The sequence below is a fragment of the Pseudonaja textilis genome, chromosome 8, assembly GCF_049901715.1.
Source record: "Pseudonaja textilis isolate UNSWEBS1 chromosome 8, rPseTex1.2, whole genome shotgun sequence".
NCBI lineage: Eukaryota > Metazoa > Chordata > Lepidosauria > Squamata > Elapidae > Pseudonaja > Pseudonaja textilis.
The window spans coordinates 13113153-13130061 of record NC_141997.1 but is presented as its reverse complement, the minus strand read 5'-3'; the positions used below and the strand labels follow the sequence as shown (position 1 = coordinate 13130061).

Below are 16909 nucleotides of genomic sequence, written 5' to 3'. Positions count from 1 at the left end.
AAAGTTATGAAATGTATTATCAAGAAAGAGACAGTAGTAACAGGATGATGACATTCAATTTTCAGGATGATGTAATTCAATTTTCAATTGGGTAAACAGAATAATTTTGGTGAGAGATTAATATTCATTCTTCAATACTAGCCTTCAAATCCATATACATGGACATCACTGGATACACAATACTGGAAATAAATCAACTTCATAAGAGAAAACAAAAGATGAAGAAATACAACTCAGTCAACCAGACCTATTTCAGTTGTAGGTTATGAAACAACCCCAGTGTATCAATGGGAGAATGTCTTAAGTATATCAAACTGTGTATCAAATATGTATGATAAACTTGGCAAATATGCATTAAAGAGAGCATAGATTATTTTACTATAGAAGTCAAGTCTAAATATAAGATTGAGGGACAGAACAACTTCAGTATTCTTAATTCACAAGACTCTGAGGAGCTATGGAAAGAAATAGAAGACAATAAAAACAGTAGCAGAAAAGTTATTCCCAAATTTCAAAAATAGAATGGAGAAAATGGAGAAAGCAATGATTCCAACTTGCTTTTGGAGGCTTGCGATGATAAAAATAGCATTTTTACATTCTGCCTTGAATAATAAGTATCAATAAAATACACAAAGAATGGCTAATGAAGATAACAGAAAAAGCTTTATTACTACAGCATGGGTTTTTATTGTGTACACATTTTCTGCACTAGAAAATGGAATACATTATGGCTAGTCTGTGTGCCAGAATACCTGCTACTATAAAGATTGTTCAGAAGAATAAATACTCCTATTATAAGAAATAAAATGAAAAAAAAAGCAGAATACAAAAAAAATAGACAAAGCTAGCTATTATTCCTATATCTGCTTATTATATACAGTGGTATCTCAGTATTCATCATTAATTGGTTCTAGAAGGCGTGACGAGTACTAAAAATGAGTATCAAACAAATCATGTGATTTAACCACACGACTCTTTGTTTCACCCAGGAAGGAAAAGGGACAGACTTCCTGTCTGTCCCTTTTCCTATGTCAGCAAACCCCACACCCAGCATGGGCAACTTCCTGTCTGCCCTCTAAGGCAGTCCCTTGCTTCCTTTTGCAGAAACCTTCCTGAAATAGCTGGCTTCCTGTCCATTCTCCATGGCTATCCCCTTCTTCCTATCGCAGTGCGTCAAGTTCCAAGAAATGAGTACTAGGATAACATTTTCACATCAAAATGCAACTGATACCAAATTTGACCAATGTTGAAGCAGTCAAAATGGACTATCCAAAGTAATAAGTAAGCATCCAAAGTAAGCACCTGAAGCATAGTAGAATACTGAGGTACCACTGTACATTATAAGACTATGAGTTTGGAACAGTTCAGTGAAATCAAAATAGGAGGCTGAAATGATATCTGAAATATGCAAACATTATTTTGTTAAGCCAAAGTGAGTTATAGTTCCTTTTAAAAGAAAAAAATAAAAATCTGGATTTTCATCAGCTATTAACAAAGATAATAATCAACTTGCATCTCTTTGAACTTAGCATTCAAGTTTAATATATTATTATTTTTCATATCAAGATGTAAAGGGGCAGATCACATGAACTCAATAAAACATAAAGATGGGTAGTACCTAAGAAAAAAGGAAGATACTAAATGTAAGGATGCAAGAAAAACATTGTATAGGATAAAGTTCCAAATGGTTAAAGCCATGAACCTCCTAGTGGCAATGTTCAGCTACAAAAACTGATGTTAAGTAAAAGATTGATGCCTTTGAATTAAGGACTATGGAAAACATTAACTGTACATGGACTAATATCACCTGAACTAAATGAAAACTGGTGATTCCTTGAAGTCATGATCAGCAAGCATGTTTTGGGTATGTTGTTGGTTGCTTCAATTCAACTGGAAAGTCTAAATTCAGATTAGAAATAATAAGCACAGACATCTTTTTCATCCATTCCAGTACATAAGAATGTAAAACAAAGCTGCATCTTATGTTATCATATTTTTTAATTTTTTTAAATTTTTTATTCTAGAAAAAACATTTATTTGACATAGATTTAAAACAGACAAATCAATATATATATATATATATATATATATATATATATATATATATATATATATATATATATATATATATTTGTTTTCTGAGGTTCATGGTATTTGTATGTGGATCTTTGGTTGTTCGGGTTTTCTCCGCGTAAGATTCAAGTATCTAGGCAACGTTTCGATGAAGTCTCATTCATCATCTTCAGGCTTCTGTCTCGGCTCTGTGCTTCTCAGAGTAATGGAGATTGCAGCTGCTTCTCCTTTTAACTGCCAGTGGGGGTGGGACTTGATTGGGTGGGGGCTTGGCTGTGTTCTGATTGGGTGGGGGTGTGTTCTCATTGGTAGGGGGTTTGGCTGTGTTCTGATTGGTTGGGGGTTAGCCGTGTTCTGATTGGTTGGAGGCGTGTTCTGTTCAGGTGGGGGCTTGGTTGTGCTCAGGTTAGTCTTAGTTGCTGGGGATTTGAGCTGGTGAGCTGTGATCTTGCTGTTTGGCTTCGAGTTCGTGGTCCTTCTGCATCTTCATAGTGGGTGTCGGTATGCTTCTTGTATGGCTCGGAGGGGTTTGAAGTGGGTAGTGATGCAGCTGCAGTGCAGCTTCTGGTCCGTGGTCGTGTCTCATCTTCTGGGTGGGTGTGAGTCTGTTTTCTACATGGAAGTGTGGTGGTGGCATCTTGTGTGGCTCTCATGGGTGTGGGTCTGGTGTCATTCTTCATGTTAGGTACTGCCTGTTCATGAGGGTGGGTTTCCAAATGGCTGGAAGGCGGGAGGTGTCATCTCGCTTGTTCATGCTGTGTGGGCGTTTTTCTATCTCTATGGCTTCTCTGATTATTCTGCTGTTGAAGTGTTCGGTTTTGGCGATAGTTCTGGTATTTTTAAAGTCAATTTCATGTCCTGTGGCTTTGAGGTGTTGGACCAGGGAAGAGGTCGTTTCTTCTTTTTGATTGAGTTTTTATGTTCTTCAATGCGTGCACTTATTCTTCTGTTAGTTTGTCCAATGTATGTGGTAGGGCAGGCAGTGCAGGGATTTCGTATACTCCTTGGTTTTCTAATTCGATTTTGTCTTTGGGGTTTCTTAGGATGGTGGATATTTTTCTGTTTGTGCAGAATGCTGTTTTAATGTTGTGTTTTTGGAGGATCTTGCTGATTTTGTCTGTAGTGCCTTTTATATATGGGAGGAGGACTTTGCCGTTTTCTTGTTCTCTGTCTTGGATTTTGGTTGGGGTTTCTTTTTGGATTAGGTGGGTGATCTTCTTTCTTTGGAATCCATTGGCTGTAAGTACGTTGGTGAGAGTGTGTAGTTCGGTTTTTTGGTGTTGTTCATCGGCTAAGCATTTTGTTCTGGAGATGAGTGTCTTGGCTACGGAATTGATCTGTGCTGGGTGGTGGTGTGAGAGTGCATGTAGATAGCGGTTTGTATGTGTTTTCTTCTGGTAGATGGTGTGTCCTAGGGAGCCATTGGATCTTTTGTATACCAAGACATCTAGGAAAGGAAGTTGATTGTTGGCTTCTGTTTCCATGGTGAATTGTATTTTGGGGTGTAGGCTGTTGAGGTGTGTGAGGAAGTTGTTCAGTTTTTCTTTCTCGTTTGGCCAGATTATGAAGGTCTCATCTACGTATCTGAGGCAGAGTTTGAGTTTGTGATCATATTTTTCTAGAGCTTATGTTTCAAAGTGTTCCATGTACAGGTTTGCGATGACAGGTGAGAGGGGTGGTCCCATGGGTGCTCCTTCTATTTGTTTGTATTTTTGTCCATTGTAGGTGAAGTATGTATTGGATAGGCAGTGGTTGGTCAGATCTAGGATGTGCTTGGGGGGGTTGTATTTGTTTTGGATGGCTGTCAAGGCTTCTTTTATAGGCACTTGGGTGAAGAGGGATATATACTTTATAATTAAATGCATGTCTTCTGTCATTTCCATAACTTATCCAAATATCAAATATTACCTTTTCTTTAACCAATCATACCAAATGTTCCATATTTTATAATAGTCACTATCTTGTTTATTTTTTAACAATTTGGTTAGGCTATCCATCTCAGCACATTCATGTATTTTTTTAATTACCATATCCTCTGAAGGAATGAAAGAGTTTCCAGTTTTGTGCGTAGGTTATTCTGGCTGCAGTTATGATGTGCAAAATTAAATATTGATATTTTTTCTCCATGTTTAAATCTATCAGCAGAAAGGTTTCGGGTTCAAGTTTTAAATTTTGTTTTGTTATGTTTAAAATCCAATTTCTAATATTTCTCCAAAACTTCTGAGCACATGGGCAAGTCCACCACATGTGAAAATATGTTCCTTGTGCGTAGTTACATTTCGAACAGTTGGGTGGTAGGTTGGGGGACATCTTAGCCAGTCTTGCGGGAAGTAGGTGCCAGCGATGAACCATTTTATATAAATTTTCTTTATACGAGACTGACATGGTTAATTTGTAATTTGTTTGCCAGATGTGTTCCCACTTATCTAATTCAATACTATGACCCATGTTTTTGGCCCAAATTATCATAGATTCTGAGACTATTTCTTCTTTTAATTTGCAATCCAAAAGATATTTATATGTTTTACTAATTATTTTCTTTTCCTCTCCTAGCCATATTTTATCTAATTCTTGTGGGATCATATTAAAGCCAAACTGTTCTCTATCTTTTTTTTTATGGGTTTGTATTTGTGCAAAGGGCCACCATGCTATCTCCTTTCCTTGAATTTGTATTTGGTTCGTATTTTTAAGCTCTCCAGTATCATATAGTAAATCTTTATACCTGACAATATTTTCATAATCCAACAGATTTGGATATGTGACTGCTTCCAATGTAGATAGCCACAATGGAACCTTTGGGTAGTGGTTTTTTTTTTAATATTTCCCCAGATATTGAACAACACATTTCTTACATGGTGCCTTTGGAAATATGAATGTTGTTTAGATTTTCCATCCCACATGAAGGCATGCCAGCCAAGCTGGAGATCAAAACCTTCTAATACTAATAATCTTCCACTGGCATTCTTTCATTAACACCAACAGGATAAAAAGAGCACTGCAAGCTGTAGCTGCTTTATTATAAATGGGTTCCTTATTGATAAATTACCAGAATATCTGTAAGAGTCCTTTCTTGCTAAGCATGCAAATACAATATAAAATTGGCAATAAAATGGGTAAACAACTGAGCTTTTTTTAAGAGGAATTCTTTTTAATGCAATGTATACATTGAAAGCCCAAATAAATTTGTTAAAGACTGTCAAGAAGCTTCAGAGATGGAGATGGGGTTTCTATTTACTTTGTATTTTATAATACTTTATAATTATAATTCAATAAAAATGTTGACACAAAAAAAGAAATGAAAATTGGGATTAGAATTTTATTCCGGATGCTTTAATTTATTGTTAAGGGTATATTTCAGAATCCTTTATGAAGTCAGATTTTTCTACGTGCAAATACAGATTTCAATCTTTCAGAAATCATACCTTACAAGTTGTAAGGGGATATTTATTGAGTGCTTCAAAGTATACCGAACTCCTTAGTCCACCTAGAATCTAGTATGTCTTTAATTAAGACATAGGCAGGGCTACATATTTGCAAAATATTTTTGGCATGGAACATATAGTTTGAGTGATCCATGTCCAAACATACACACACATGAAATAAAAAAGGCATATTGTTATGGATCAAAATGCAGTTAATCTAGTGAGAAGTAGTTGAGATATTAATAGTGGAAAAAATCAAGGATACTGGCAATTTTTGAAAGGAAGCAGAACAATGAAGCACAAGTTTATCCACATGGGCTAGTAGCATATAAGGTACTGAAAGCCATCTATACTTCTGAAACAATAACCCAGACTGGCAAAAATGGGAGCTGAAGGAAAAGAGTGTCAAAGGTGCCTAAAATGGATTCTATTTACCTTTATCTGTTTCAGTTAATTCCTTGTGGGATGCCTAAGCCATTTTTCTTCTGTTGCTCCCTCTTTATGGAACTATAAATATATACTTCTCATTTTAAAGAACTACCTTTGTAGAGAGCATAATGTCCATCTGTCACTGCTTCTAATCAAGGACCGTGATATATCTTTCCAGATATATCTAGAATTTCTGTCTGAAATTGTACTATCATTTGTTGCATTTATCCTACCTACAGTTGAAGCTTGGGATTCTTATGAAAAAAAAAGTGGAAGGATACCAATGCTTTTGTCTGTATCTGTATCTCTAGCATTCAGAGACTTAATGAGATGTGTTCATCCAAATAACCAGTATGGCTCAGTGATGAAAAAATGCCAATGTAATCTTAGGCTTAGATCATCAAAATAACAAACTATTGCTAGGTAAATAAAATGTGCACAGGTGACTCTCAAATCCTGCACACTTGAGAAGTGATGTACTCACTACTCTTTCAAAAGATCTACCAATGGCATTGGCATTGGCATTTAGACTTATATACCGCTTTACAGCCCTCTCTAAGTGGTTTACAGAGTCAGTATATTGCCCCCCAACAATCTGGCTCCTCAATTTACCCACCTCTGAAGGATGAAAATTTGAGTAAATCTTGAGCCTAGTGAGATTTCAACTGCCAAACTGCAGTCAGCTGGCAGTCAGCAGAAGTCACCTGCAGTACTGCATTCTAACCACTGTGCCATATCTAGATTCCATGTCAAAACAGAGAGGCAAATGGAGCTAGATAAAGGCTGGGCCACCATGATAGGTGCCATTATATTTTCTTTTCTTTTTTAAATACATGACAAAGCTATTCTGTGCTTTATTTCATGTCATTTAGAGAAGATGTTCTAAACATTATATTTTAAGGAAGCAGAAGTCAATGAAAATTTGGGTAGGCCTCTTCTATAAGGCGTGCAACCAACTTTCATCAGAAGCCAAGATTAGAACCAATAAATGTATATGTATGTGTGTGTTATATCCCAGAAACATTTTAATAAGACATGTTCAAAGGAACAAAGATTTAAGCTTTGCTTTTACCTTCCACTACAGATGTTTACTATGAGTACTCTACACATTTAATAAATAATACACTTTAATGAATCATACTCTGTAAACATTTTTTTCTTTCAAAGGATGATTTCCCAGTCCAATTAAACCATAACCAATTTCAACATTCCTGAGAGGTCTAAAACCCCAATTTCAAGAAAGAAGCTAATCAGAAAATTCAAATGAGATAAACAATTGTCTATAAGATGCTACTTTTAAAAAAAAAGTAGGAAAAAGGGTACTTAATACCTTCCATCTCAAGATATCTTCCACCACCTAGTGACTTCGATGATTTCTTATTCACTTTATTTCCTTCTGTTACATTGAGATCAGTTTTCATATCTGTTATGAACCATGTATTATGAGAAGATACCTATATATGCCATAAGAAAGTTTAATACCAAAAAATAAATTTAAAAAGTGGTTACATATTTTTACCAGTAGAAAATAATCATTAATTTCCAAAAATAAGAGTACAATTTTGGTTTACCCCTATATATGGAATCATTTCCTACCTATCAGTTGCAATCTTAATTATATTTTTTTCAGAATGAACAGGTGATTACCCAATGCTATTGTTAGAAACAAGAATTTAGCTGTAAACAATCTTGGAAAGTTTAAACTATCTTATAAATATAGTAGAGCTTGTCCATCAAAATTAATTTCCCATTCACAGCAATGCTTATCTGGAGTAGACCTATTTGGCAAACTTCAGTCCAAACATAGAATAATTCCCATCTGTGATATAACAAGGAAAAAAGGGCCCTCGTTACCTACCCAGAGCCTTCATACATGTAAATCTCAGTATTTCATATCATAATTGCCATTAGATTGTAAAGTAGTAACACTATAGATAGAGCATAAATAATTGTAGTATAATGCTTTTTACTTCCAGTTCAAGAACTCAATCTAGGTGTCCAAAGAATCAATAGTATTAAAAGGCACAGAGCGGTCAAAGAGTACACATAACCTGAAATATATATTCATATTTTATTCTAAACTTCTCTATTCAGGAAATGCTTTTAAGGAATTGTAGTAGAATTGCTTGGAAATGACAAAGTAATTAACTTATGGACTTGTTTGTTATTGTTTACCTATGCACCCCCCAAAAAGCAAAGATAGGCAATGATCCATTCTACAATAGGTCCATATCAACAGATTAAGGCTGCATAAACAGAGATCAATCAATGGAATCCCATCAAACACAAAAACTATTCTGACAATCTTGAAATATTTCCATTTTAAGCATTTTTTTTTCATTTCCATGTGCCTGTGAGGTGCTTCTCCAAATAAAACATGGGTTTCAAAAAATATTTTTACAATTCAACTTCTAGTAAAGTAGGTTTCACACAAATGATAATTTGTATAAATTAATAAAAACATAATTTTCCCCTTCCTACAGGACTTTGGGATACTATGTATTCAAAAATTAAATACATGCATTTATTAGGCCACATTTGTGAGGGTAAAGGTTTTTCAAAAAGCCTTCACAACATAATAAATTTAACTTGACATTCAGAATTGCTAGAATATTTGAGAGTATAATAATTAAAGTTTCCTATTCTTTCACATGAAGATAAAGGTAGGAATGAATACTTACACTGCATGTGGATAAAAGATGACAAGCTTGTAAAACATAACACTGATCAGATTTCTCAAAACTTTTGGCTCTATAAAAAGAATTGCGTAGTCCATCTTGCTTCAACTGCAGTTTCTGTCTTAGGGATCTATATATCCTCTTGGTAGCCCACATGCCTTTAAATGAATCCAGTTTATAGAATACGAATCTTGCTGCCCATCAGGAAAAAAAAATGAGACACTTAAAAATTATTAGTAATGATAAACCACAACCTGGGAGAGAAGAGCAAATCCCACAACAACAACAAGAGAATCGAATCATTACTAGGCAAAAATCTAAGCAGACGTAGATAAATGGTGGAGGGGAAGAAGTTGCTCTCCATCAATATAAATGGATTAAATTCAATATCAAAAAGAAAAAGGATATTTTCAAAACTTATTCGACATAACGCAGATATGTCTTCAAGAAACACAAATTTCGAAAAATGATGACAGACATCTAATTTGTCCAAAATTAGGGAAACTTTTTACGGCACCGGCCGATAAACACAAGAAAAAAGGAATTGCAATTTACGTAAAACAAGATGTAAAGGCAGAATTAACCTGGTCGGATCCCGAAGGAAGAACTCTGGTTATACAAGTTTGGATAAACCACATCACATTTTTACTTGTAGCAATCTATGCCCCAAATGAAGACCAAGGGAAATTTTTTAAACACCTCCACCAAAAAATAGTAGGCTTCGAAAAAAGGAACATTTGCTTGATTGGCGATTTTAATTCCATTGCAGACTACCAAAAAGACCATAGTAATATGGGAAAAAACAAGAAGGGGAAAAGGGAACTTTCTGCGGCATGTAAGGAAATGAAGAAAGAGTTAAATTTAAAAGATTTATGGAGGGAACGGAATCTTGAAGAGAAACAATTTACATACTATTCTAATCCACATAAGATTTGGACTAGAATAGATATGGCTTGGATGGATTTGGATTTGGCTAATGAAATAAAAGAAATTAAAATCCTACCAAATGAATGGGCTGACCACAACCCAATACAGCTAATTTGGAGAGATAGGAAAGGAATAAAAAAAAGATGGACACTAAACACCCAAATAGTAAATGAAGAAGAGTATATTAATAAGCTGAAAGAGGAGCTAAACTATTTCCTAAAAGATAATAATAATGAAACAATTTCAAAACAGAATATTTGGGATACTATGAAAGCAATTATAATTGGTACAACAATTTCCTATAATGCTATGAGAAACAAGAGAACTTATGCCCGACAAAACGTATTACAACAACAAATCAAAGACTTAGAAATACAATTACAAAAAACCCCTAAGATCCAAGGAATACAAAACCAGTTAATATTAGCCAAACATAAGCTGAATTTAATTGAACAAGATAAAATAGAAGTTAGCTTGAGAAGGTCCAAACAAAATTATTTTGAACAAGCCAATAAACCAGGAAGATGGCTATCTTATAAACTTAAAAAAGAAAAAGAAAAGAGACTGATACACCAACTAATAGACGAGAAAGGCATACCACAACATGAGATTGAGAAGAAAAAAGATATTATGTTAAACTATTTTCAAAGATTATATAAAAAAGAAGAAATCAATGAAGACAAAATAAGAATACGAATGATAAAACAATAGGGGAAGGAGAGAAAGAATTATTAAATAAGGATATTACATGATCTGAGTTGAAATCTGCAATGGAGAATAAAAGTAATAATAAATCCCCTGGTCCAGATGGGATTCCAGTAGAATTGTACAAAGCCACAATAGAGTTAGTAGGACCACTGATGCTGGAAGTGTTCAACGAAGTACTTTTGGCAGCCAAAATGCCAGACTCATGGAGGGGGGTGTTGATTTCGTTAATTCCGAAGGAGGATGTAGATGCCAGATATATCAACAATTATAGACCAATCTCACTTTTAAACACTGATTATAAGTTATTTACCTCAATTATAGCGAATAGAGTAAAACAAGTTTTAAATTTATACATTCATGAAGACCAAAATGGTTTCCTTCCATCCTGCCAAATCAAAAATAATCTAAGAACCGTTATTGACGTCTTAGAATATTACGAAATTCATCCAGAGAAACAATTTGCACTCATGTTTTTAGATGCGGAGAAAGCATTTGATAATCTACATTGGCACTTTTTAATACAAAAAATCTATAACATGAGTCTGGGCACTAAATTCGAGAACATTATCACAACAATTTACAATACCCAACAGGCCAATATACTAATTAATGGTGAACAAACAGGCCCATTAAACATTGAAAAGGGCGTTAGACAGGGTTGCCCCCTCTCACCCCTCCTATTTATACTTGCTTTAGAATCACTGTTAACGCGGATAAGACAAAACTCTGAAATCCAAGGAGTCAGGGTCAAAGCAGAGGAATATAAACTACAGGCGTTTGCAGACGATATGGTTTTCTTCCTAGAGGAACCCATGGAAAAAGGACATAACCTAATAAAAGAACTAGAACAATTTGGTTCAGTAGCAGGATTAAAGATTAACAGAAATAAGACAAAATTAATGACTAAAAATCTAACAGAGAATCAGAGGAAAGAATTAGAAAAAACCATGGGGATACAGGCAACAAAAAAGGTCAAATATTTAGGCATATGGTTAACACCACATAGTAAATCGCTCAAAGAGAATAATTATGATAAACTATTACAGCAAATTAAGAAAGACCTAGAATCTTGGAATAAGCTGCAGCTTTCTCTACTGGGCAGGATTGCCACGATCGACAGGACTTACAGGAACAGGGATTTAAAATTGACCAGTGGTTATATATACAAATCCATAGCAGATACAAACAAGATATCAAAGAGTTTGGAATCTATAGCAAATTACAATATTTAGATAAAATCTTATTAGGATCAAATAAAAAGAATATCTCCAAATTTTATAAATATTTATTGGAGGTAGAATTAGAGCAAGAGATAGTGAAAGGGAACATGATAACGTGGAGTAGGAATATTGGAAGAAGCATTACATTAACAGAATGGGAAAAGATCTGGAATAGAAACATCAAGATTATGAAATAGGCGGCGTACAAAGAAAATATGTATAAAATGTTATATAGATGGCACTTACCCCCTTCGAGGTTGGCGAAGATGAACCCTAACATGAGCTCAAGGTGTTGGAAATGCAAAAGCACTGAAGGAACATTTTTCCACACGTGGTGGTCTTGTAAAACTACCCAAAAATTTTGGCAAAAAATCAGAAAATGGTTGGAGGAGATAACTAAAGAACAAATAGACTATAAACCAGAGTTCTTCCTGTTAGGGATCTCTGATAGATATTTATCCAAAAAGACAAAATATGTAATAATCCATATTCTAACCGCAGCTAGATTAGCGTTTGCTCAATGTTGGAAATTACCTCATATACCTTCAGAGCAAATGGTTATTCAGAAAATTTGTGAGTGTGCTGAAATGGATAAACTAACGATAGCATTAAAAAACAAAGAGTCCTCAACATTTTACGACAACTGGAACTCATGGTATAATTGGCTTACACAGAGACAAATTATGTAAAGGATAAAAAGTAACTTAAATATAATGGAAAAGAGTAGAAGATTGGATATGATGAAGAGAAATGATCCTTACAGACTGTCACAAAAAGATATCATTCGTTTTTAATTGTATTTTCTACCCTATTCTCCCTCCCCTTCCCTTCCCTTCTCTCCCTCTATATCCTTTCTCTTCCCCCCAACCAGCCTTTATCCGGTGTGCTAGGCCGGGTGTTTTCCTTCTTTCCCCCTACCCGTTTTTCTTTCTACTTTGTAAATGTATTGTCGATGTGTTTTTAAATTGTAAATTTAATAAAATCTATTTTTTTTAAAAAAAATTATTAGTAATGTTATTTAGGAAGAATACAAACATGACATTCTTGATGTTTTCTGATAACAATTGAAATTTACCTAGCATGTTTCCCTCAAAATAAGACCTGGTCTTATTTTCTTTTGGGCTTATTTTCAGAGAGGCCTTTTTTTTAGTGCAGGAAGCAACAAGTGCGGGAGCCAACAGGGAGTGCAGCTACCACTGGTCCCCACCTCTCCGTCCTATTGTCTGTCCACAGCTGCAAGAGGCCAAGCTCTTGGCATGCCTTGGCATCCACCTACCCTGCCTGCTGCCCCAACTGCTGCTGGGACACTTCTTGGCCACAGCGGGTGCCGTCCTGGCCACCAAGCAGCGGTACATGCTGCTGCTGGCTTCACAGGAGCTCTTTGCCCTCTTGGCAGAGTGGGTGGAGGCTGAGGCGTGCTGAGAGCTTGGCCCCAATTGAGGCCACGGGCAAGCAGAAACTGAGACAGAGAGGGCATGGCTGCTGGGAACTGCCCAAATACTTTTCACTGAGAGGAAGATGAAGCTTTGTCTTCTTGAAAAGGGAATGCTTTCAAACTGAGATAATCAATTTGCTCCATTCCCAAGCATCCCATAAGCAATGAAACATTTTTCTCCAGATGGAGAAATGACTGAGACTCAAAGCTTCATGTGCTTGCAAAGCAAACATTTTGAAATGCTCCATTTCAAAGCATCCCCTTTGCAAGCAGACGAAGCTTCATCTCCCTCTCAGCAAAAAGTGCATAGCAGACAGAGGCGATCCAAATGCGCCACTCTCTCCCACTATCTCTGTGCCAAGCATTGATCCACACAGCGCGTCAGGATCACCTGCCTCCCCCATCCCCCTGCCTCTGCCTGCTGACGGTGCTGCTACAAACCCTTCTGCAAGCTTCCTGTGATCAGACAACGCCCAGCATGTCAGATTGCCTGTCTTCTCCTGCCTGCCTTCACTCTTGGATTTAATGGTATTTGCACTGCACCAAGAGGCTGGAGTGCTGTGGCTCCTGCTGCACACCATTGGCTGCCACACACTTGCCACATCTTGTGCTGGCCATCCGCAGACTTATTTTTTTTGGGGGGGAGGGCTTATATTAGTCCCACAAAAAAACCCTCAAACTAGGGCTTATTTTCAGGGTGGGACTTATTTTGGGGGAAACATGGCAGTCAAGTTAACAAAATATCTGCAAGCAAACAACCAAGCTCAGAGAACACCAAGGATTCCACCACATAAAACAATGATTACTATGTTATATAAACTAATTATGTAACTACAGTAAACTAGATGTAACAAAAATGAACTAATTGTGTGGGAAAGTATTGAATGCAGCATATGCATTTAATGCATCAAGAGTTCCAAGATCAGATGTTCTAAGCCTCCTTAGTATCATTCAAGGATGACCCATTGAATTTTAAAATTAACCGTATTATGTTTAAGATTCAACCCATGCCTTCAACACAAAGTGCATATACATGAAAACAAGATTTTAAAATTTTATAAAATCAAGCTCAGTATATCACAAGAAGCTTAATGCAACAAATATCCCAGCCATGCCAATATTAGGAATTTAAACAAAAATAGGCTTTGTAATTTTATTATTTCACATGATAAAATGAGAGGATTTTGTTATCCATACATATATGCACATAAAATTGCAGGATCCACCAAGAAGGCATTTATATTCATTTCATTAGTTTTTCTTCCAGAACAATTTTATTAATTGATTTTGGCAGAACAGAAATGCATTTTTTTAAAAGCTTTCCTTAGTGAAAGCAAAGGGTTGTTACAATTCATTACCCAGAAATTAAATCAAAGAGGGGAAATCCAACTGTACTATCTCATACACTTCATGGCTAAGAATCAAGAATACTAAGAAACACCAAGTATATTTCAAATCTTATCTTCTCTGAAATAAATCTTACAGAGTAACAGATTTACGCTCAAAGATGCATTAAAAGAAGCAATATGGAATCTAATCTAGTAAGGCTATTTCCATATCCTTAACAATGCAACTCAATTCTATGAACATATACTCCTCTATAACAGATCTAACAAGGTTGGTAATGCCTTTTCATACTTTGGATACCCAGTGCATATATGTTTAATTATGTTATATTAAGCTTTCATAACTTCAGGCTGCCTTTTTCTCCCAGTCAACTCCCTTTATTTATCAAGCAAAACATTAAAATGAGATAAATCATTATCAATCAGATTCCTGCTTATTGCAGTTTAAAAAACACACACAAGACTTTTTAAAACATAAGAAATTATATTTGCTGTTGTCCCAAAACACATTAGGAAAACATGCCCATTATTTATTCATTCTTGATTTCTATTAGCTTAGCCTTCTAAAAAAAATTCCTTTTGCATTTTTATTAAGTATATTCCAAGTTTTATTTAAAATGTGTATATTGCTGTTTTGCTATGTAGCTATGAATAAAACTAAACTATTTGCAAAAAAATTGACACTGTTTTGATTCAACTAACCTGGCTTGGGGAAGAGACAACATAACCACATTTCACTTCTATATAGAAGCCAGTTTGCAAGTGTGCAGATTTATTTTTGACTATAATCCGATGCATATTTTAAACACATATGGTAGTACATGGAACCCATGTTGCTTGATGAGGAAGTATTGGAACCTGCAGTTTGCCACTGTTCAAATTTTCAATTGGTATATAATAAGATAAAGCACCAATTTTTCTTCCCTGTAATCAACATGTCTCCTTTGGCTTTCCCTTACTTAATTCAACAGAAAAAATAGAGCAGTAAAGAATTTGAGGCCAAGATGCCTCAATCTGGAATAGAGAAGCAGCCATTAGTGTCACTCACAATTGGTTATTAAGGCATTACTAACAAGGACAAAGACTGAACCAACAGTCCAGAGATTTAAGGCATTATAATTTATCACTTTTTCAGCTAAACCGCCCAGCGCTTTTGTGCAAGGATAATAAATCTAATGAGTTTGGTCAAGCAACTGAATTTAAATCATCGCTACCATATTGATCGGGCCTGCTATAAAACTGGCAAACCGCAGGCTGAACAACCATCTTATTTGGCAGTAATCTTCAATGAGGCTTCCCGGTTTCTCAGCTGGACTCAAAAGCTGGGTTTTACTCTGCTCCAATACTCCAGAGTCAATGCTGAAAGGTCATTGTCTCTGAATTTTAAGGTTCCTTTTATGTTGCTACAGCTTTTCATACACTTCCAGCCTATTAAAGCCATTATGAGGGAGGAGAAATGGGAAAAGATTCAGCTGTATCTCAGCAACTTTTCCCCTTTATAAGCCATTAATTCACCTTTGTTCTTTTTATAAGAGTACTAATCCTCTTTTTGACACGTCCATTCCACCAAATGAATTGCATTCAACGGAATTAAAAGGGTGCTGGCCCTTAAGGTGACACAAAACTCGACTGTTTCCTGCTGCAAAAACATAAATAATTGGGCTCTCTCTATAGAACTAGTATAATCTTAGCAATTTAAAAGCCAGAACTCACTGGGGCAGGGTCGTCCCTTGCATACTACTGACAGCTAGCACGGCTGCCCAAATGACCAGCACCAGAGGGCACTGAACAAGAGACAGAAAAGGATGGGCTGAGGCAATAATTCAGAGGCCGAAACGCTCGTCTCTGCAAATACAGCCTGATGATTAATGGCGGCATTAATCTCCAAGCGAGTCCCGAGCAACAGGTTAAATCTCCAAACGACTCCTGAGACCGACAAACTGACCAAAGTGATTATAAAATATCTATTTTAGCATCTTATTTTAATCCGAGAATCTCATTTGGAGCTGAAAGGAGCTAAATGGAATCGATGTTGAAGAAACGAAGCCAAGGCTAAGAAAAAGGCTTGAATCCGCCTTTTTCAATTTCAGCACTTGGCGAAGTGCAAGGCAAAGAACTGATCCTCCATAATATACCTCCGCTTACTCCTCCCTTCCGCCTCTTCGCCTCTTTTCTTCCTCCAAAGAAAGCCGTGTCTTGCTTTTCATGCTCTCCGTTTACGTTAATACGCCGGCTGATTCTATACAGCCTCAGCTACCGCGTCTTTCTTAAAGAGACAGATCCTGCACGAAAGCAAGTTTGTTTCTATTCCACTCTCGCTGGGTCTTTGCTAGTGGGCTTCTTACATTAATTACTGCATTGAATTAACTCTTTTTCTCAGTTCGCGAGAGTTTCCCACCTTTTCTCTGAAGTGTAAAACATCTCTGTGACCTGCTGCGATTGGGTGGAAAGGGAAAATTTGAAGCAGGAGGAAAGATACAGCAAGCTTATTAATAGAGGAGGTATTAGGCCTGCTTGCTCAACCCCTAGTCGCCAACAAAATAAAGACCTGTAAATTCTCCAGCCCAGATCTGGTAGTCTGAACATTTAATATTTATTGATGAGATTGCTAACATATGAGGAGTAAGAAGCCATAATAAGTGCTTGTTTACATTAGTGAATAAATAAAAAA

At 36.0% G+C, this 16909-nt stretch overlaps 1 protein-coding gene across 10 annotated transcripts in view; it reads right to left on the bottom strand.

Moving 5' to 3' along the window:
* The window catches only part of PNPLA4 (patatin like domain 4, phospholipase and triacylglycerol lipase), a 34877-nt gene extending 18213 nt beyond the window's left edge, over positions 1 to 16664 (bottom strand). The window contains exons 1-3 of one of the 10 annotated variants that reach the window (XM_087938367.1): positions 16374 to 16664; positions 8606 to 8796; positions 7255 to 7378 (exon numbers count right to left, since the gene is read on the bottom strand). In XM_087938367.1, coding sequence (XP_087794493.1) covers positions 7255 to 7378; positions 8606 to 8758 — 277 coding nt within the window. In that variant the 5' untranslated portion in view covers positions 8759 to 8796; positions 16374 to 16664. Of the gene's footprint in view, positions 1 to 7254; positions 7379 to 8605; positions 8797 to 16373 lie in introns of those variants that run through there. The other 9 variants (XM_087938366.1, XM_087938363.1, XM_087938365.1 and 6 more) reach the window with 9 other exon arrangements.
* Between the last annotated feature and the right edge of the window lie 245 nt (positions 16665 to 16909).